Consider the following 21,896-nt stretch of genomic DNA (forward strand, 5'->3'; position numbering starts at 1 on the left):
GGCATGCACACTGGGCAGAAAGAACAGAACTAAAACCCCGCAACCCGGAAACAATCTCTCAACAGTATTTGTGTATTTTTTTTCCCCCCGGGATCTACTGGAAAAGTCTCAAAGATTGACCAGTCGATCACGGTTGACGGGCTGGCAACCACTACTTTAAAATGTCACCCTCACCCACAACCCCTTTCTTCCCTCAATGCTATTCTACTCTCCAAGCAACATAACAAAAAGACAATGCTTCCAGGTCTCTCTCAAAGTGCTCATGGGGCCCAGACAAATAGCATGGACTAATGCTGCACCAGAATTGCTATGTTTCAGATTCTAGACTGTTGTCACATCCACTCGCTAGAAAGCTTTTTATGCAACTAGGATCACTTTACATCCTGATCTGCATTGGATGCCTATAGTTATTACAATATTAATGAAGCTGGTGTCTTAGAAATATAGCCTCTTTACTGGGGAGACAATTAGCCATAAGCCACATTCTGAAGGCCATGCTCACTTTACAATCAACCTCCCTAGCTTTGTAGCATTCTCCAGGCCCACAGCCTCAGGCAGCAGAATGGTGCTACTGCCTCAGCTTCTTTGCTGATCTGCTGTGCCATCTCTATAGAGTTTGCCCATTCTCTTTCTAACCACTCCAGTTTTCTCCCAGATCTCAAAGTCAAGTTGGTGCATGGGAGGATTGGTTGCTGTACCGTGCAGTGATGATGAAGAATAGAATCCAGAGCAAGTTGAGGAAACATGGAGAAAATAAAATAGAAGAAGAGTAAATGGATGGCTGATGCAGACTCCATAAGCTGAAGGGCTCCTCTGATCGCAGGCTCCAATTCCTATTCCCTTCACACCACCACTGGTAGTCAGGCTTTCAACTGAGACCGTAAGCCTATGGATCTCCTTCCCAAAGACACATCCCACTCAATTAAGCTTTGTGTCACCCTTCCCAATATTCTTTGAAATGGCCTCAGTTTTCACCTGAATACACCCCTGAACTATTTTGCCACATTACAAACATTTTTATAAAATGCAAGTGGTTGTTCCATACCATCAACCCTTTAACTCACAGTTCTTAGTTCATCCTCCGATAGGTCACGCATTTCCAAGGTATTTAATGCTTGGTCCAAGTGTCGAATTTCCATGATGTGGCTCCAGAGACGACGGCGTAGGATGAAGGACGGCATGTGTGGAGTGAGAAACATTACCCGACTAAAGACTTCCTAACAACATAACAGTAGGATGCAGGTGAATGAGCAACCATTCCTTTTGCCTTTTATTTCAGAAGTCAAAGACATACAGCTAATTTTAAAACACCACAGAATCTTAACTTACTTTTAAACAGTATACTGTTTAAAATGGCTTTCCAAAGTCTTGCATCATTTAAATTGCTTACAAATGGGCTAATAGGAATAAACTCCTTACCGCCTGCTGTGAATCAATATGATGGATTCTTAGTGGTTTTCTGGAGAACAGCCTTGCCACTGTATGTAGCTGGGAGATTTCTGGGTGAATGCCTTCCTGAACCTTCATTTAAAACAGTACAGTGGATCACAAATGCAGTCAGCAACCCCAAAATACAGCTTACTGCAATCAAAAAAAAAATAGGGCAGTAACTTTTTCTTTCCCTTCCGAAGTTCCTCAAAACCATTTTACCAGTGGAAAAAAAAACACCTGGAACCTCAAAAGGGTAAGTGAGTTGATAGAAACAAAGAGAGTATACACCTTCAGTACCCAATAACCTTGAAATTCTAATGTAATAACAACCTTGTAATATTAACATTAAATTCTTCTATGGATGTCAAGTTAGGGGGTCAGAGAGGCGATTTTGTGGACGCAGGAAAGAAATACGGATGGTAGTTTGCCTCCCAGGTGCCAGGGACCAAGATGTTTCTGATCACGTCCATGATATCCTGAAGTGAGAAGGTGAACAACCAGAGGTCGTGGTGTGTATTGGTACCAACGACATAGGTAGGAGAAGGGAGGAGGTCCTGAAAACAGACTACAGAGAGTTAGGAAAGAAGTTGAGAAGCAGGACCACAAAGGTAGTAATCTCAGGACTATTGCCTGTTCCACACGACAGTGAGCATAGGAATAGAGTGAGGTGGAGGATAAATGCGTGGCAGAGGGATTGGAGAAGGGATTCAGATTTCCAGATCATTGGGACCTCTTTTGGGGTAGGCATGACCTGTACAATAAGGATGGGTTGCACTCGAATCACAGAGGGACCAATATCCTGACAGAGAGGTTTGCTAAAGCTATTGGGGAGAGTTTAAACTATGATTGATGGGAGTGGGAACCAAACTGAAGATACGGAGTAAGGGGCAGTTGGCTCACAAATAGAGAAAATTTGTAGGCAGTGTGACAGGGAGGACAGGCAGGTGATAGAGAAGGGATGTGCACAGACTGATGGTTTGAGATGTGTCTTTTTAATGCAAGGAGTATCATGAACAAAGTGGATGAACTTAGTGCGTGGATCAGTACTTGGAGCTATGATATTGTGGCCATTACAGAGACTTGGATGGCTCAGGGACAGGAATAGCTACTTCAAGTGCCAGGCTTTAGATATTTCAGAAAGGACAGGGAGGGAGGCAAAAGAGGTGGGGGCGTGGCACTGCTGATCAGAGTGTCACGCCCATAGAAAAGGAGGAAGTCATGGAGGGATTGTCTACTGAGTCTCTGTGGGTGGAAATTAGAAACAGGAAGGGGCCAATAACTCTACTGGGTGCTTCTTATAGACCACCCAATGGTAACAGGGACAGAGGAGTAGATAGGGAGACAGATTCTGGAATGGTGCAATAATAACAGGGTTGTTATGGTGGGGTATTTTAATTTCCCAAATATCGATTGGCATCTCCCTAGAGCGAGGGGTTTAGATGGGGTGTAGTTTGTTAGGTGTGTTCAGGAAGGTTTCCTGACACAATATGTAGATAAGCCTACAAGAGGAGAGGCTGTACTTGATCTGGTATTGGGAATTGAACCTGGTCAGGTGTCAGATCTCTCAGTGGGAGAGTATTTTGGAGAAAGTGATCACAACTCTATCTCCTTTACCATAGCACTGGAGAGGGATAGGAGCAAACAAGTCAAAAAAATGTTTAATTGGAGTAAGGGGAAATATGAAGCCATCAGGCAGGAACTTAGAAGCATAAATTGGGAACAGATGTTCTCAGGGAAATGTATGGTAGAAATGTGGCAAATGTTCAAGGGATGTTTGCGTGGTGTTCTGCATAGGTACGTTCCAATGAGGCAGGGAAGTTATGGTAGGGCACAGGAACCATGGTGTACAAAGGCTGTAGAAAATTTAGTCTAGAAGAAAAAAAAGCTTACAAAAGGTTCAAAAAACTAGGTAATGATAGAGATCTAGAAAATTATAAGGCTGGCAGGAAGGAGCTTAAGAATGAAATTTGGAGAGCCAAAAGGGTCCATCAGAAGGCCTTGGAGAGCAGGATTTAAGAAAACCCCAAGGCATTCTACAAGCACGTGAAGAGTAAGAAGAAGTGAGAGAATAGGACCAATCAACTGTGTCAGTGGAAAAGTGTGTATGGAACTGGAGAAGATAGCAGAGGTACTTAATGAATACTTTGCTTCAATATCCACTACGGAAAAGGACCTTGGTGATTGTAGGGATGACTTATAATGGACTGAAAAGCTTGAGCATATAGACATTAAGAAAGAGGATGTGCTGGAACTTTTGGAAAGCATCAAGTTGTATAAGTCTCCGGGACGGGATGAGATGTACCCTAGGCTACTGTGGGAGGCGAGGGAGGAGATTGCTGAGCCTCTGGAGATGATCTTTGCATCATCAATGGGGACGGAAGAGGTTCCAGAGGACTGAAGGGTTGCAGATGTTGTTCCCTTTTTCAAGAAAGGGAGTAGAGATAGCTCAGGAAATTATAGACTATTGAGTCTGACTTCAGTTGTTGATAAATTGATGGGGAAGATCCTGAGAGGCAGGATTTATGAACATTTGGAGAGGCATAATATGATTAGGAACAGTCAGCATAGTTTTGTCAAGGGCAGGTTGTGCCTAAACACATTGATGAAGGAAGAGCAGTAGATGTAGTGTATATGGATTTCAGCAAGGTATTTGATAAGGTATCCCATGCAGGGCTTATTGAGAAAGTAAGGAGGCATGGGATCCAAGGGGACCTTGCTTTGTGGATCCAGAACTGGCTTGCCCACAGAAGGCAAAGAGTGGTTGTAGATAGGTCATATTCTGCATGGACCAGTGGTGTGCCTCAGGGATCTGTTCTGTGACTCCTACTCTTCATGATTTTTATAAATGACCTGGATGAGGAAGTGGAGGGATGGGTTAGTAAATTTGCTGACGACTCAAAGGATGGGGGTGTTGTGGATAGTGTGGAGAGCTGTCAGATGTAACAGCGGGACATCATCAATAGGGTGCAAAACTGGGCTGAGAAGTGGCAGATGGGGTTCAACCCAGTTAAGTATGAGGTGGTTCACTTTGGTAGGTCAAATATGATGGCAGTATATAGTATTAATGGTAAGACTCTTGGCGGTGTGGAGGATCAGAGGAATGTTGGGGGTCCGAGTCCATAGGACACTCAAAGCTGCTACGCAGGTTGACTGTGTGGTTAAGTAGGCATACGGTGCATTGGCCACCATCAATCGTGGGATTGAATTCAAGAGCTGAGAGGTAATGTTACAGCTATATAGGAACCTGGTCAGACCCCATTTGGAGTACTGTGCTCATTTCTGGTCACCTCACTACAGGAAGTGTGTGGAAACTATAGAAAAGGTGCAGAGGAGATTTACAAGGATGTTGCCTGGATTGGGGAGCATGCCTTATGAAAACAGGTTGAGTGAACTCGGCCTTTTCTCCTTGGAGCAATGGAGGATGAGAGGTGACCTGATAGAGGTGTATAAGATGATGAGTGGCATGAGTGACTATGTGTGGATAGTCAGAGGCTTTTTCCCAGGGCTGAAATGGCTAACACTAGAGGGCACATTCTTAAGGTGCTTGGAAGTAGGTACAGAGGAGATGTGAGGGGTAAGCTCTTTTTAAAAAAAAACGCAGAGAGTGGTGAGTGTGTGGAATGGGCTGCCGGCGACGGTGTTGGAGGCGGATACGATAGGGTCTTTTAAGATACTCTTGGATAGGTACATGGAGCTTAGAAAAATAGAGGGCTATGGGTAAGCCTAGTAATTTCTAAAGGAAGTACAAGTTCGGCACTGCACTGTGGGCCGAAGGGCCTGTATTGTGCTGTAGGTTTTCTATGTTTCCATGTTTAAGTCTTCCTTATTGATTAAACCACTGTATTTCTCACTTTTTACTCACCAATAGGATCCAAATTGATTACTTTGAAACAGGCATTTAATAACAACAGAAACATTTCCATCAATTATAATAGAACTAACAAGCTAGTCACCCAAAACAACTTCTGACACACCAATGTATGAATAGATGAAAGAGAAACAGGAGGCAGCCATACAGGCTTTGAGTCTGCTTCACCATTCAATAAATTCATGAATGAGCTGATCTTGGTCTCAACTTCATTTTCAGACTGCTCCTCACCATTTTTCTTCCCTGACTTTTGGGCAGGACCAAATATTAACCTTTTGCCTTCTCAGTAACACTGAGAATACAACACACAGAGCAATAGAAATAAATATGTACCTTGCCACTCCATGTTACACCTCATTAGGATACTAATGACCTGACAACTACCAGTTCCAAAGAAATCCTGGAAATATAAAAGCTTCAAATTTAACATATCTGTGTACGTACTTTGTTGCCAAGATTTATAAGCTGATGTTTCAGTTGTTTGTCGTTAACTTTTGAGGCTGCTTTGATTAAGCCACTCACAGCATCTGGGTAAACCTGAGCCCGTAATGAGTGGTAGGTTTCTTTATATTCCAGCTGCTGTTCAAGGGTCCAGAAATGCCTCATTAAAAACTGACGTGGAAAGAAATACCTACAAATAAAATAAGGTACAGATTTAGGAAACACATATGTGGGTTCCAACTGTCCAGTGCTAAAGGTAATTCACTAATTCTGACACTGATGTATTTTAAAGTCCACATAAAGCCCCATAACTACTGCTTGTAAAAAACATTTAACACATCAAGGTCTTGTGGCACATCATGCTGCAGTGTTGCCAATACACATAAACACTTTGAGTTACAACAGGTTACAAATGTGGTTACACTTTTAAAAAAAAACCCAAGAATATCAGGATTCCTTCTGTGCCACTACTTTTCAAAGTCACTTCTCAATGGATGCCATATAAATCCAAGTTCTTCACTTTGTTTCAGAATTCCCAGGAACATCACTGTCAAAAGCCAGCCCCAGTGAACTGAAGGCAGGTAAGAGGAACTGAATACTGTAAATTTGAAATTAAAAATGCTACAATACTCAGTGAATCTCTGATCATTAGAGGGAAAAAAAGAGTTAATGATTCAGGTATTCAGAACTGAAAGATGCTAGAGATGAATTAGAAGCATGTACAGAAGCATGAAAAGTGGGTCCAAGAAGAATACAAAGGAGAGGTAGGTTGGACAATGGTAGGTACATCCCAGGGGTTAGGATCACGGACTCAAACCTTCAGCACTTACATTGGATCTGAAAACAAAACAGTGGTCAAGATCACAACTTGAAACGCAAAGCCAATGGTTCTACCTATGTTCATCACTCAAAAGTAGAATTATAGAAGTTAATCACAAAACAATGCCCACTACACATTTCAAACACGTACAACTCAGAATAATGCTGTTATCAATAGCGTATTGCTTCATGGAATGATGCTTACACAAGAATCTCTGTACACACCTCCCAACCTCAGTTATTTTTGTGTGAACTACTACTATCAGGCCACAGGGAAAGGAGGAAAGCTTTTCCCGTTTACTTTTCACACTTCTTACTGCAAGCTTAGTGAGTACAACTTGGAGTAGGACTAACCACCAAGCTCTTTGAAAGTCATACAGGCAAGGGCAAATGGGCTACTTCTGTCCTATAAGATTCTGTTTCAGACAATTAAATGTCTTTCCAGAATTATCACTTTCCACTAGAGGGCATGACATACTAAAACCAAAGAATTACAATATATGGTAATTCAGCAAGACATCAAAAACTTTGACAAACTTCTATAGATGTGTGGTGGAGGGTATATTGACTGGCTGCATTACGGCCTGCTTTGGAAATTCTTGAAAGGAAAATCCTACAAAAACTAGTACATTTGGCCCAGTCCATCATGGGTAAAGCCTCCCCACCACTGAGCACATCTACACCGAGATTGTCACAGGAAAGCAGCATCCATCATTCGGGAGCCCCATCACCCAGGACATGCTCTCTTCTCTCTACTGCCATCAGGAAGGTAGTACAGGAACCTCAGAACTCTCACCACCAGGTTCAGGAATTGTTATTACCCCCTCACATCAGGTTTGTGAACCAAAGAGGATAACTTCAATCAGCTTTACCTGCCCCATCACTGAACTGTTCTCACAATCTATGGACTCACTTCCAAGGACTCATCATCTCATGTTCTCGATATTTATAGCTTATTTATTTAGTATTATTTCTTCCTTTTTGTACTTGCACAGTTTGTTGTCTTTTGCACAATGTTGAATGCCCAAGTTGTGCAGTCTTTCATTATTATGTTTATTATTCTATTATGGAATTATTGAGGATGCCCAGAAGACAATGAATCTCAGGGTTGTATATGGTGACATGTGTACTTTGATAATAAATTTACTTTGAACTCCTTAAACTTCCTGAAGATTGCAAGGTAATTGAAGGGGGAAAAGTAATCTGATACATAGGTTGCAACATCCAACAGGCTTTGAATAACCTGCTGGTTAAACTATGTTTTCTAAAATACTCAACATCATTATTTGTCAGTTAGCATTAGAATTGCTTTTTTTTTTAAACTGCATTTAAGTGCTTTTTATAATACCATGTCAACTCATGATGTTTCAAAATGTTAAAGCTTTGGTCATAAATGTATTTAAAAATATGGCTAAATTATCATAAATGGTCACTGCCCAACTTGAGAACATTAATGAAAATTCTTAAAATACTTACATCAATACAAAGACAATATAATTTGCAAATGGTGGAATGGAGAGAAGCACCACAGGTATTACCTTTATAACATCTCTGCGAAACTGGAAGAGAAGATACTTGTATTAGTAAATACCAACAACTTTGCTCATTCTCAGGCAACCAGTGCACTACCAAATTCATTACTGTTCACAACAGTAATTCTTTTTTTTTTAACAAGAAAAAGAATTTCAGGATGTATATTGTATACAGTCGGCCCTCCTTATCCGCGGGGAATTGGTTACGGGACCCCCGCGGATACCAAAAAACACAGATGCTCAAGTCCCTTATTTAACCTGTCTCAGTGCAGTGGACATTAGGACCCAGCGGTACAGCTCTGAATCTGCAGTGTTTATGTTCATGAAAATAATGATGATCATGAATGAAAATAAAGTGGAAGTAATAAAGTGATCAGAAAGAGGTGAAATGCCATCGGTCATTGGAAAAGCGTTAGGCTACAGTCGGTCAACGATCGGAACAATTTTAATGGAGAATGTGAAAGGCCCTGCCCTGATGAAAGCTACAATTATTACTAAGCAACGCAGTGGTTTAATTATTGGAATACATATGTTTCTTAAGTGTTTTATATGCATAGATTAAGGTAAAATATATACTATATACTAAAACAAACGCTTGAGTAACTGATGCTAAATAATACCGGATGTACCTGTTCCAACTTAAAGGTGGACTCAAGAACGGTACTCATTCGTAACCCGGGGACTGCTTGTACTTTAAAATCATCTCTAGATTACTTATAATACCCAATACAATGTAAATAGTTGTTATACTATATTGTTTAGGGAATAATGACAAGAAAAAATAGTCTGTACATGCTCAAACGACGAGTGCTGGAGAGAGAACTTCTGGGTTTTCCGGATCCGAGGTTGGTTGAATCCGCACATGCAGAACCCGCGGATAAGGAGGGCCAACTGTACATTTCTCTAACACCTATTGAAACAGACTTTAAGCACTCCAATTTCTTACTTCATTTCCTTTTCTGTGAGATTTTGTTTAAATGTTTTCATTCAGATGAGAGACATGATGTTGGGAGTAGTACTCCAACCAGCAATGAGATAGCCCAGACCAGTTACAGGTTTCCCCCGCAATCCGAAGGTAGAGCGTTCCTATGAAACCGTTTGTAAACCGAAATGTCGTAAATCGAAGAAGCAATTACCATTAATTTATATGGGAAAAATTTTTTGAGCGTTCCCAGACCCAAAAAATAACCTAGCAAATTAAACCAAATAACACATAAAACCTAAAATAACACGAACATATAGTAAAAGCAGGAATGATATGATAAATATACAGCTTATATAAAGTAGAAATATTGTATGTACAGTGTAGTTTCACTTATCAAACTCGGGAAGACAGCGAGCCAAAATTGATTTGGAGAGAAAAAAAAAATCAGCACGTACACGCAGACGCACGTACACGTATACGCAAACAACTGCCCGCACAAGGTTTCATGGTCATTGTAGTCTTTCTCGGGGTAAACACACATATGAAACGGGCATCTTTTTTTGTAAAAGCGAAAATCCTCTTTGGTTAGCGAAAACAGGTACTAATGTAGGTTTTTCTTAACAGCGAGTTGTTGTAAAGCGAACGTTTGAAAAAACGGGGGACACCTGTATAGCACAATTAAATGTAAAAAGTTCCATACTATCTTTTTCTCCCCCAACGTCACAGTAACAATGATAATTTCCTGTACCCTTTGGCTCAGGAACAAATTTTTAAATGGCTCCAAGTCTGCACCTTGCAACCAACCATCCCTCCCACACCTAAACTATATGGATAAAAGCTTCAGAAAAATCTGCTTTTGTCTACTTTTGCAGCCAAAGGTGTGGGTATGTGATTCAATAGCAGAAGGAGAAAGCAGATACAAAGGAAAACAAAACTGTTTTTGAACAATTGGCTTTCAAGAAAGGCATCTTTCTGCTCCATTGCTTGAAAAAGGATCAATGTGGCACTGTGTGGCCTTCACTGTGGAAAAGATTCCCACCTGTCTTAATTTTTCCATTTTTCTGTAAGGCAGCTGGTTGTATTTTAGTCCCTTATCAGCCATGTTATGCTTTATTTCATGAACTTCCTTGAAGTCAAGATACAACAGACGGAAACCTACAAGATAAGCAAAGTGAAGAGTTATCAACTGCGGAAAATGCAAATACTATTCAGGGTATTTGACAAGATAACTATTATTTTAGTAATTAAAAAACAACAGGCTGTTATAATCAGAAATCATTTACAACCTGAAAGATTGTGGAAGCAGATTTAATCCCAATTTTCAAAGGGAATGTTGCTATTACATGAAGGGGAAAATTGCAGGGCTATGGGAAAGAGCAAGAGCTCTTTGGGCATACTGGGCAGCTCTTTCAAAGAACTGATTGACATGCAAGGGGCAGAACAGCATCCTTTTATGCAACAAGATTCAATGAAAAACAGACATGCACTTCCATTGTGCATTTCACACCAGGAAGCTCCAGGTGCTTTGAGTCAAGTTAAGGACTTTGTTAAAAATTTGCACACGAGCTCCCACAAACAGCAACACACACAAAATGCTTGAGGAACTCAGCAGATCAGGCAGCATCTAAGAAATGAATAAACAGTCAACGTTTCAGGCCTTCATCAGGACTGGAAAGGAAGGGAAAAGAAGCCAGAACAAGGTGGAGGAGGAGGGGTATGGAGTAAGAAGCTGGGTGGTAATAGGTGGACAAGGTAAGGGGCTGGAGAAGAAAGAATCTGATAGGAGGGGAGAGTGGACCATGGAGAAAGGGAAGGAGGGGAACCAGGGGATAATAGACAGGTGAGGAGAAGGGGAGAGGTAGAGGGGAGCCAGAATGGCAAATGGAAGAGGGAAGGAGATAGAAAAGTTACTGGAAGTTGGATAATTCAATGTTCATGCAATCAGGTTGGAGGCTACCCAGAAAGAATATGAGGTGTTGCTCCTTGACCCCGAGAGTGGTGTCATCGTAGCAGTAGAGGAGGCCACGGATCTATATATCGGAATAGGAATGGGGATTGGAATTAAAGTGTTTGGCCACTGGGAAATCCTGCTTTTTGCAGATGGAGCGAAGGTGCTCAACAAAGCAGTCCCCTAATCTGCGTCAGGTTTCACCAATGTAGAGGAGGCCACATTGGGAGCACTGGGTAGATGACCCCAACAGTTTTGCAGTGCAAGTGTTACCTCACCTGGAAGGACTGTTTGGGGTCCTGAATGGAGGTGAGTGAGGAGGTGAATGGGCAGGTGTAGCATTTATGCCGCTTACAGTGTTAAGTACCAGGAGGGACATTAGTAGGGAGGGAGCGATCCCAGCGGAAAGCAGAGATGGTGGGGGGGGAGGTAAAGATGTGTTTGGCGGTAGGATCCATTGGAGATGGTGGAAGTTGCAGAGGACAACTTCCTCTGGCAGGTGAGAACAAGAGGAACTCTATCCTTGTTAAGACAGCGAGAAGATGGGGTGAGGGCAAATTTCCAGAAAATGGAGGAGATGCAAGTGAAGGTATCGTCAATGGTGGAGGAAGGGAAACCCTATTCTTTGAAGGAGGACATCTCTGATATCCTGGAAAGGAAAGCCTCATCCTGGGATCAGATGCAGCAGAAACGAAGGAACTAAGAAAAGTGAATGGCACTTTTATAGGAGACAGGGTGGGAAGAGATATAGTCAATCTAGCTGTGGAGTCGGTAGGTTTATAAAAGATATTGGTAAACTGTCTCCAGAAATGGAGATAGAGAGATTGAGAAAGGGGAGAGAGGTGTCAGAAATGGACCAAGTGAATTTAAGGGCGGGATGGAGGTTGGAGGCAGAAGGCAAAGTTGATAACATTTGCGAGCTCAGCACGGAAATTGAGAGTGGTTGAAGAGATCGAGAGCATCTGAAGTGTCGCCAATGTAGGTCGGAATGGACTGAACCATCGAGCTATATGGACACGAGTTCAGTGGGGCAGGAGGTGGCAGAAACAATGGGCCTACTTGGACAGTCAGTTTGTGGATCTTGGGTAGGAGGTAGAAGCGAGCAGTGTGAGATAAGGGAACTGAGTTTGGTGGCAGTGAATGGGAGTTCTCCAGAGTTGATGAAGTTGGTGATGACACAGAAGACAATGGCCTGATGGTAAACAGCAATGAGATAATGGCCTGATAATATGTTTAATGGTGCTGCATTTATGAGAAAAGCAAGACAGGACATTACAAAAGCCAAGGATGTGTAAAGGTGTTTTTCTCATTACACTCAGGTTACAGTTGAATTTTGAAAGAAGGATGCTAGTCAAGGCAGTGGAACAGGTCCAAACAATGATACGAGCAGCCAAAATGCACACAAGTACAGAAAAGTAAAATAGGAACAGGAGTAGGCTACCTGGCTCCTCAAGTCTGCTGTGCCATTCAATATCTGCTGATCTACCCAGGGCCCTATCGCTCAGTGATCTAGCCCTCATAACCCTCCAGGGTATAAAATTTCACTAATTCACCATTCTCTGAAAGAGCAAATTCCTACACATCTCAGTTTTAAATGACCATCCCCTTATCTTACATGCCCTTAAGACTCTCCCACAAGTACAAACGGCTCAACTTCAAACTGCCCCCTGAGCATCTGATATGTTTCAATAAGATCACCCCTCATTCTTCTAACATCCAAAGAATAAAGATTGAACTTGTTTTAGCCATTCATGACAGGACAATCTTTTCAACCTAGGGATTAGCAGTGATTCTGTCTAGGACTGCCCTCAATGCCAGCAGATTCTGCCTTAAATAAGGTGACAAAACAGTACACAGTCCTTCCAGGTGCAGCCTCAGCATTGTTTTGTAAAATTTTAAAACAATAATTGTCCATTTCTAAATGCCAACCTCCCTGTAATAAGGGCAGTATGAAATTTGCCTTCCTAACTACTTTGTTGCACCTACATGTTAACTTTTTAATGGTTTATACACAAGAACAGCTAGATTGCTCTCTTCTTCACTCATTTGCAGTCTCTCTCTATTTAGATAATGGTCTGTTTTTAAATTCTTGGCCTCACATTTTCCTACATTACACTCAATCTGGGACAATTTCACCCAGTTACTCAACCAATTTACATACTGTTGCAGAGTCCAAATATCCTCCTTACAACATGCTCTCCCACCTGATTCTGTATTAACAGCATATACGGATAATATTTCCAAGTTATTGATACAAATTAGAAATAAATAAAGGCCAAGAACTGATCCTTATTGCATCCTTCTAGCCTGAAGACACATATATTCTAACTCTGTCTTCTGTATGATAACCAGTTTTCATTCAATCAATTTTAGCACACTCCCCCCACAATACTGCAAGCTTGTAACTTGTGTTGCAGATCTTTGTGACATCTTATTAAGTACTTTCTGGAAACACAAATACACCACATTTACTGGTATGCTTAGGTGTGTTATATCCTCAAAGAACTCTAAAAAATTTCTTTAAAACTTTTTCCTGTCATAAAACTACATTGCCTTGGTTTGATTGCATTAATCTTTCCTAAAAGACTGGCTATTTCTTCCCCAATTCTAGACTCCAGTATCTTGCCAACATCTAGCTTACAGTTTCCTACATTTTTCTCCCTACCTTCTTGAACAAGTGATTCAGATTTGCTGGTTTCCAATCCACTGGTATCCTCGAGTGAGTTTTCAAAAACTTCAGCGGCTCTCCTATAATATGCTGCCAGTTCCTTTAAAGCCCTTGGATGCAAGCTATCAAGTCTTTGTGGCTCATCTACCCTCGGTCCCATTAGTTTTTCACAATACCTTGTCCCTTGTGATAGGGATTGTTACAAGTTTATGGCAACATAGCAGTAAGCATTACGCTTCACAGTACTGGGAACGGGTACATTTCCTGCTGCTGCCTGTAAGAAGTTTCTACATTCTTCCTGTGACTGTGTGGGTTTCCTCCCACAGTCCAAAGATGGTTGGCTGGTTACTTGGTCATTGTAAATGATCCTGCGATTAGGCTAGGGTTAAAATCGAGTGATTCCTGGGTAGCATGGCTCAAAGGGCAGGAAGGGCCTATTCCATGCTGTATCTCAATAAATAAATAAAACGTCCTTCAAGCTTTTTGAATCGCACCCATCTGTTATAATTAGGATATTTTCAGTGTCCTCCATGAACACTGATGCAAAGTACTGGTTTAAATTATCTGATTTTCCATTACTAATTCGCCAATCTCACCTCTAGGGAACCTACACATATATCTATCAAAGTTCTTGCTATTTGTTTTGATATTACTTAGCAGTTAAAAAAGGATCTAGTGCTTTCCCGGCATATATTACGAATAAACTCTTCTCGGGCTTCCAGCCAGGTACAGGTATCAATTTTAACTGACGTTTTGATAACAAACACTGATGAAGATGCCATCTCCGATGAAAATGGCATCGAAGCGTCAATTAAAATCGATGCCTATACCCGGCTACGCCAGCTGGTGGCGTAGTGGCATCAGCACCAGACTTTGGAGCGAAGGCTCTCGAGGTGAATCCAGCCGGCTCCAAAAACCTGGAGTGGGATATGGGCTCCGCCAGTTTTCCGATGCCCTAGACACGCCATATGATGAGCAATCACCAAAAAGATCGGTGCAAAAAGCTTTTCACGATGGCACCCCGACGACTCCACCAGGAATTAAAGGGCGCACACACACTGATTTTGACCTAGCATTTACCCTCAAACTCAATCTAGAATTCATACATTTTTGTTTTAAAACAAACAATAACTCTTGACAAAGAAATATCACCTGCAAATACACATTCTCACAGTTCTAGTTTTCGATTGAGCAATTGTGAGAAGAGTCTCAGCACTCTCCCAAAGATATGGACAGGACAGCAATGTTGCGCATGGGAGACCAAGGGTAGGGGAGAAAGAAACAAGGCACATAGAAATTATATTTCTTTAAAATGTCATACTATATATTAACAGTTTGGAGAGAACTTGATCACTTCTTGCCCGCTCCTACAATTGCTAAGCAATAATTCCTTCTTACTTTAAAAATAACTTGAGAAAATTTTGGTAAGTTAAGGCACAATATCAATGCAAGTGATTTTTGGTGAATGCTATATAGTAATCCAGATCAGAAAAACCGTTTCCTTTCTGCAAGACATTGTATCATCCTGAACTGTGTCACATCCACAAATGTAGTATAACCACAGTTCTATCTAAGATGAACCTAATGCTGCAGAGCACAAATCAAATCCTTGTTTATTTAAAAAAATATATAATATTACACCAGACAATACTTTAATCAACGGAGCCAGCTGCAGTCTTTGTTAATGTAGCTGATTCCATCAAATTTAATACTCAAAATTTAAATTATAGAGACATACAGTAAATGTAATTCTGGCTTTTTTCTCTAGAGAGTATTTCACAAACATATCACGAGTTATATGCTCCTCCTCCTGCTTCCAAAGTTTCTGTCATGTTTACCTTGTGAAAAATTATTAATATCTTCTGGGCACTAACTTACCTCGAAAAAAGTTTGAATAGATCACATAAAAACGCGGAAAGTTTCTTTCCAGAAATTGTTCATATTTTGCATTCAAACGTTTGGCCTTTGAGATGATGGCTGAACTTAAAGTACTCCTCTTCGCTGATGTGAAAAATTGTGACAACTGGTGACTAGTAAGCCTGGGATGGAATAGAGTGTTGGTGGTGAGGGAAATAAAATAAGAAAACCATCAATTAATCTGTTAGCAGTTTAACCACAATGAAGTATACTGTTACTTTTTAAACTGTATTCAGAGAGAATGATAGAAATCCATGGCACAGATGAAGGCCATTTGATCTAATACATCCATGCAGGACAAAAAAAATCTTAATCACATGTCCTAGTTCTTAGTCCATGCCATCTGACTAGCCAATTGGTATTTTCTTGCAGTCTATAATTTTCCTTATCAAATACAATCAATGCCTATAATCATTTGGCCATCTTTAAATGAAGAAATCTTTATTGATCTACATCAATATACAAAACAAAAAGTCATGGATGTAGCACTAAGCCAATACCAACAATATCCATGCAAAAGGCCTTCCAATTATTAAAATGCACTCAAACTCATTTCTTCCTGCCATTGAACTAATTTTGCTTCCAATGTTTCACTTTCTCTTGTATCCCTTGGTCTTTAGATCTTTCTGATTAACTTGCCACAAACGACTTCAAACACATTGGTAAAATCCATGTAAACTACATCAAATGTGTTGACCTTTCTTGCTAACACCTCAATAAATTACAAATCAACAGTTTCTCACATGTGAACTCTGGAAAAAATCCACTGTCTTTGATTGAATCATCTCTCTTTACACATTATGGCACCCATATTTCCCCCCCCCCCCCAAGTAATTTGCCCACAATTACAGTTCCTTACTTTACTTTTTAAACAATACCAGTAGCAACCTTCCAATCATCTAACACCATGTCTAGCTTCCCTTCCCCCATCTCCTTCGGTAAATAGGCCCAGGAGAAATTTATTTTCAAAGATACTAAACAACTTAATATCACTCCTTTTTCTGTTTACACACACACATCTCCTCAAATACAAACTGGATCTTCCCTGATTTTTTTTGTAAAGACTTCATTAAGAACCATACCCTTCTGTGTCTGCAAATGTTACCTTTTTAATACTCAATAGGCCCTCATTAGTTATCCATTTGCCCCTTATGTACTTATATATTTGGGTTTTCCTCAATTTTCCTTACTAATATTTTATCAAGCCCTCTCTTTGCCTTCTTAATTTTCTATACTTCTCCAAGCAATCAGTATACAACCTCAACGTCCTATATTTCCCCCTTTCTTCAGTCTCTTGATATCTTGAATACCTCTCATTGTTTTGACACTAATTTACCTTCAGGTAGAACAGAGGGAGAGGAAGAATGCATCAACAGAAAAACAGGTCCTAAATTGATCCGTGCACATGCAGATTCCAGCAATGGTCATGAATCAGTAATCAAGACCACGAATTTTGGCCAACTCTCCTTAAAACATCAAGGCCTGTAAAAACCTGTTGCTGGCCTGTCAAGATTAGCTAACATAACCCAGACTAGGAAATAACAACCACATAGTATAATTTGTCTGCTTTATCAGCATTATTGGAAAGCACATTACTTGGAAAAGAAAGCATTGTGAAGATTAAGATATAAACTGTAGATACCTTTCTATAAAACAAAATGTTTATTTTGCTCTTTTATTTTTATAAAACACTCTGGGAAATCTTGCAATGTATATTCTAGCCGGGTTTATGATGCATTTGCTTTTGCGCTAGTAAGCTTTTATAAAACACAGTAAAAAATTTGAGCTGTAATTTCTGCTGCATTTGCTTTGCGTTCAAGTGTTGTTGCAAAACATTCCAGAATTGTGCACAAATACAGTTGAATTTCCAGTGATCTCTTTCTGGTCATCAAAAAGAAACCAGTTCTTAAATATAAACAGACCATAGATTCAGTACTCGTGGACTTTTTTTTTAATGTAAAACTGTCGACATAAGTTGGACGTTAATATGCCTGCACAGGTAAGCACACTTGGCAATGTGTTGAGTCAAATTAAGGGTTGATGGTTCAGCTCAATTACCAGTTTAGACAGAGTTCACCAATCTGAAACATTAACTTTTATTTTCTCCAATATTTTCAGCATTTTATAGTTCCTAGATCTTTTACACTTGGCTGCAGTTAATAATTTGAATGCCTTTCCTGTATCCTATGTAATGTGATCAGTTATATCCGAGGCGAGAATAGGTAGCTCACACTTGTGTTAGGAGACTTCTGATCTCTGACCTACAAGAGCAGAAGAAATAACAGTAGACCAGTCAGCTCTTCGTGCCCGCTCTGCCAATCAATAAGATCATGGCTCATCTTTTACCTCACTCAGCAACACTTTCTTGCACTAACCTGATCCCTGAAACATCTCCATCCATTACCGCCTCACACCTCAAAATGACCAATTTTGAATTCACATCTGTATATCATCCCAATCCCATGTGCTTAATTTACCCCTATCTGTTCTGCTACTTACAGCCTAAAAAAAAAACTGATTTATTAAACTACATTCCCCTTTCCTACATCCACGTGACTGCCAATCCTATTACTGTTTAACTTCGTTGTGACCACTTCCTTAATGCATTTTTCCTAGCCTTGATGCTTCCCTGTAGTTGATCATGAAAACACATTGCACATTGCAAAAGACCAAATCTTCATTCTAACACTACATAATACAGCCTTTTAAAACTCCCAGCTACTGTACTATCCATGAAATACTTTGGATGAAAAACAAACATGAAATAAAAAATAAAAATACACTGACAAGGAAAGCAGCATGAGGCTGAGATAAATTTTTGAGAGGAGTTGAACTTGGTATCCAGTACACTTACAAACATTCTACTACAGAGTACAGAAATAAAATATTATGGGTGAGAAATCTGAAACAACTGAACATTTTGCAAATAATCAAATCATGCAACTGAGAGTTAACATTTTTAAAGTCAATGGTCTTTCATCAGAACGTGAAGTCATTAATCCAAAACATTTACATTCTTTCTCCCTGACGCTACATGACCTGCTTAACATTTTCTATTTTTATTATACCCCAAACTAATGTTAGCAACACTCTTTGCTATTTGGAAATCCATTGCCACAAAACAAGATAGGTGTTGACATTACAACATTAGAATTAAAAACAAGTGGCTAATCAAAGGATCCAAAACTGTACATGAAACTCCAGACATGATCTCATCAAGACCAAATACAATTGTGGCAGACCTCTTTCTCTCTTCCAATGAATGCAATATACCATTTGCCCTCTTAACAACTTCCTTCATCTGCATATTAGTTTTTAGTTTTGTGTACAAAAAGACCCAGGTTTCTTTTGAACAACTTTCTGATTTATCACAATTTAAAACAAACACTCCGCTTCACCGTTTAATGAAACAAGGTGATTCAACTCAGATTATGAGTCATCTCCATCGCTGCATCATTCTCATCACTCACAACCCCAGGTAGTTTTATCAGCATCAAATTTGGAAATATGACAGCCAAACATTCGCACAGATTGTGAGTAGCAAGCACCGGTCGTTGTGGTACCCTACTTAGTCACAAACTGCAAACTTCAGAAAAGCTGCTTGTCAGTTGTTAAAAGTGGAAAAAGTTGAAATCATCAAAGGCTTTGAAGAAAAAGATTTTAAAAAATGCTAACTAGAGTAGCTCTACCAAAGAACAAGTGTAGGCCTCTTCTGCACCGTCATTCGTCTACACCCTTCGAAATCACTACAAAAAGACCGACAACCTCAGCAAAGACGTAAAGACTGCTAGGATGTTATAGGCATGACATTTAAAGTCAAATTTATCAAATGACAGCAACTCAAGTCATTTAAAAAGCATCCCCATAATCATTAACGTGGAAGTACACCCTTGCTCCTACGCTACTTGCATGTCGGTTGCGGAATTATGATGCATATGATACACGCGAAAGACAGAGACAATGTCTGACAATAATCATATAAAAGCCCCAGATTAAAACTTCGCTTACTGCGAGGCATAAATTGTCGGATAGCATAAAAACTCGGAGAAGCTACGACCACTTAGCTGCCGAAGCCTGAAACAACTTCTCGTAAGCGCCATCTTACAAAACAAAAAGCCAGGCGAGTGCAAAGGTCGGCGGCTCTCGCGATGTCAGTAGAAAACTCAAAGTAGCTGAAAAAACGCGGGGTTGCATTAATTACACATTTATTATCACAATGGTGATTTTGGTTTTTAAAAATTATCAAAATAAACTTTATTCAAAATAAAAATTATTCACAAGAATAAACCGTACAATGCCTTTTCATTCTTACACTCTATAACATTTCTTAAACCAATAAGACTTGCCACTTATGTGGCTCCCTGAGGTGGTACTACAACAATAATTGAGAGGGGCAAAACCAGGCCCCTCCCTCTCCAGTAGAGGAAAACCCATTTTAGGGTTGCCGTGGAAACAGGTCAAAAGAGACGATCACGCACACTCTTACACAGTTACTGACGGGTGAGAGGCTTTTATTGTGAGAAAAACAGATTAGCCTCTTTTCATTAAGATGGCTGGGTTTAAGACAATACCTGAATATTGAAAGAATTTGTTAAAAGTTAAAGTGGTTTCCCCATCCAATATTTTGTGTCTGCCTGTCTCTGATTGTCAGTGAGCACAGGATCAGGGTTAAAATGCCGCTCCCTTGCTCGCTACCGAACGTTTCCATCCCCGACACCTGCCACAGCTTCTCGCCTTTTTGCTAAGTCCAACCGCATCCTCCAAATTGATATCCACTTCCCTCATTTCAACCAGCCTTTCCGGTTTGTGTCAGGCTGACCAGCTCTGATGAAAGATCATCGATGTATTGTCTAATTCTCCGTGAGTTTCCAGCTGTCAGATTTCCAGGAACTGTAGTGTTTTGTATCACGCAATTCCAGCACTCCCCTCTTTTTCGTTCACTTTCTGTTTACAATGTCTCTAGACAATTCAGCTTTAATTAACAAGTCCACCACCTTTTATATGATTCCGTTTCTCTTGATTTCTATTATATCACGGCATTATTTTCTTAGTTGGGTAATTCTTCAATTCGGGACTGCTTTAAATTCTAATATTTCTTGAAACTCTCACAAACAAGAGAAAATCCAAGCAACACACACAAAATGCTGAAGGAACTCAGCAGGCCAGACAATATCTATGGAAGAGTAAACAGTGGACGTTTTGGGCCGAGACCCTTCATCCATAGATGCTGTCTGGCCTGTTGAGTTCCTCCAGCATTTTGTTTACGTTATAACCTTTATTTTAGGCTCTGGAATGAAGACTAGATCTTGGCATTGATCAACCTTTAAGAAAAAATATTTTAAGGTATTTTTGCAGAGTTTTCACAGATGAATGTCACCACCATCACACCATCAAAATACTGAATTTAATTTAAAATGAAATTACAAAGATTTCATAGTCAATCCTGCAATTAAATATCATGCTGTTTAATTATTTTAGCTCATTTTAAGTATATTCAGAATATATTTTTGAGACACATTTTCTGAAGCGTGTCAATATTTTCCTTGGCTAAACAATTTGTTTACTACTTAGACTATTGGAATCTTAACCCTTTTTGACAGAACACTGATTTTGGCATCAAAGCACTTGACTCCAGCACTTTTGTTCAGACCAATCAAAAACTTTACCAAACAAAACTTTTTTTTCCATCAAAATACGCATTGTAATAGTAATGACAAAATACTTTGACATTGACATACAATGGTTTTAGTTTAACACGAACTCTGAAAAACATCTGTTCAACTAGAAGAAGCAACATTTACAATTAAAAACACATCCTTACAGTCGGCACTATTTATCAAAATTCCATAAGCGATCACAGTTTTTAATGCAGGTGGCTAGAGAAATTTGTTAAAAACATCTATGTGAAACATGGCATTGTCTAGTCTTCAGAATCAGGTTTAATATCACCAGCATATGTTGTGAAATTTGTTAACTTAGCAGCAACAGTACAATGCAATACATGGAAATCAATTACAGTAAATATATATATGTATATTAAAGAGTTAAAATAAAAGTAGTACAATAACAGAAATTATAAAAGTGGGTTCAATATCCATTTAGGAATCAGATGGCAGACAGGAAGAAGCTGTTTTTGAAGCACTGATGGTAACAATGAGAAGAGGGCATGTCCTGGGTGATGGGGGTCCTTAGTGATGGACGCTGCCTTTCTGAGGCATCACGCCTTGAAGATGTCTTGGATATTATAAAGGTTAGTACCCAAGATGGAGCTGACTAATTTTACAACTTTCAATCCTGTGCATTAGCCACCCCCCCCCCCCCAAACCTGACAGTGATTCAGCCCGTCA

The 21,896-nt window shown here is 40.0% G+C and overlaps 1 protein-coding gene across 4 annotated transcripts in view; it reads right to left on the minus strand.

Moving 5' to 3' along the window:
- The window catches only part of letmd1 (LETM1 domain containing 1), a 29,044-nt gene extending 9,377 nt beyond the window's left edge, over positions 1 to 19,667 (minus strand). The window contains exons 1-7 of one of the 4 annotated variants that reach the window (XM_073070861.1): positions 19,558 to 19,662; positions 15,511 to 15,671; positions 10,056 to 10,171; positions 8,036 to 8,118; positions 5,744 to 5,930; positions 1,420 to 1,521; positions 1,065 to 1,217 (exon numbers count right to left, since the gene is read on the minus strand). In XM_073070861.1, the coding sequence (XP_072926962.1) occupies positions 1,065 to 1,217; positions 1,420 to 1,521; positions 5,744 to 5,930; positions 8,036 to 8,118; positions 10,056 to 10,171; positions 15,511 to 15,671; positions 19,558 to 19,649 (894 nt within the window). In that variant the 5' untranslated portion in view covers positions 19,650 to 19,662. Of the gene's footprint in view, positions 1 to 1,045; positions 1,218 to 1,419; positions 1,522 to 5,743; positions 5,931 to 8,035; positions 8,119 to 10,055; positions 10,172 to 13,629; positions 13,849 to 15,510; positions 15,672 to 19,557 lie in introns of those variants that run through there. The other 3 variants (XM_073070864.1, XM_073070865.1, XM_073070862.1) reach the window with 3 other exon arrangements.
- Between the last annotated feature and the right edge of the window lie 2,229 nt (positions 19,668 to 21,896).

This window comes from Hemitrygon akajei, chromosome 18 (assembly GCF_048418815.1).
Source record: "Hemitrygon akajei chromosome 18, sHemAka1.3, whole genome shotgun sequence".
NCBI lineage: Eukaryota > Metazoa > Chordata > Chondrichthyes > Myliobatiformes > Dasyatidae > Hemitrygon > Hemitrygon akajei.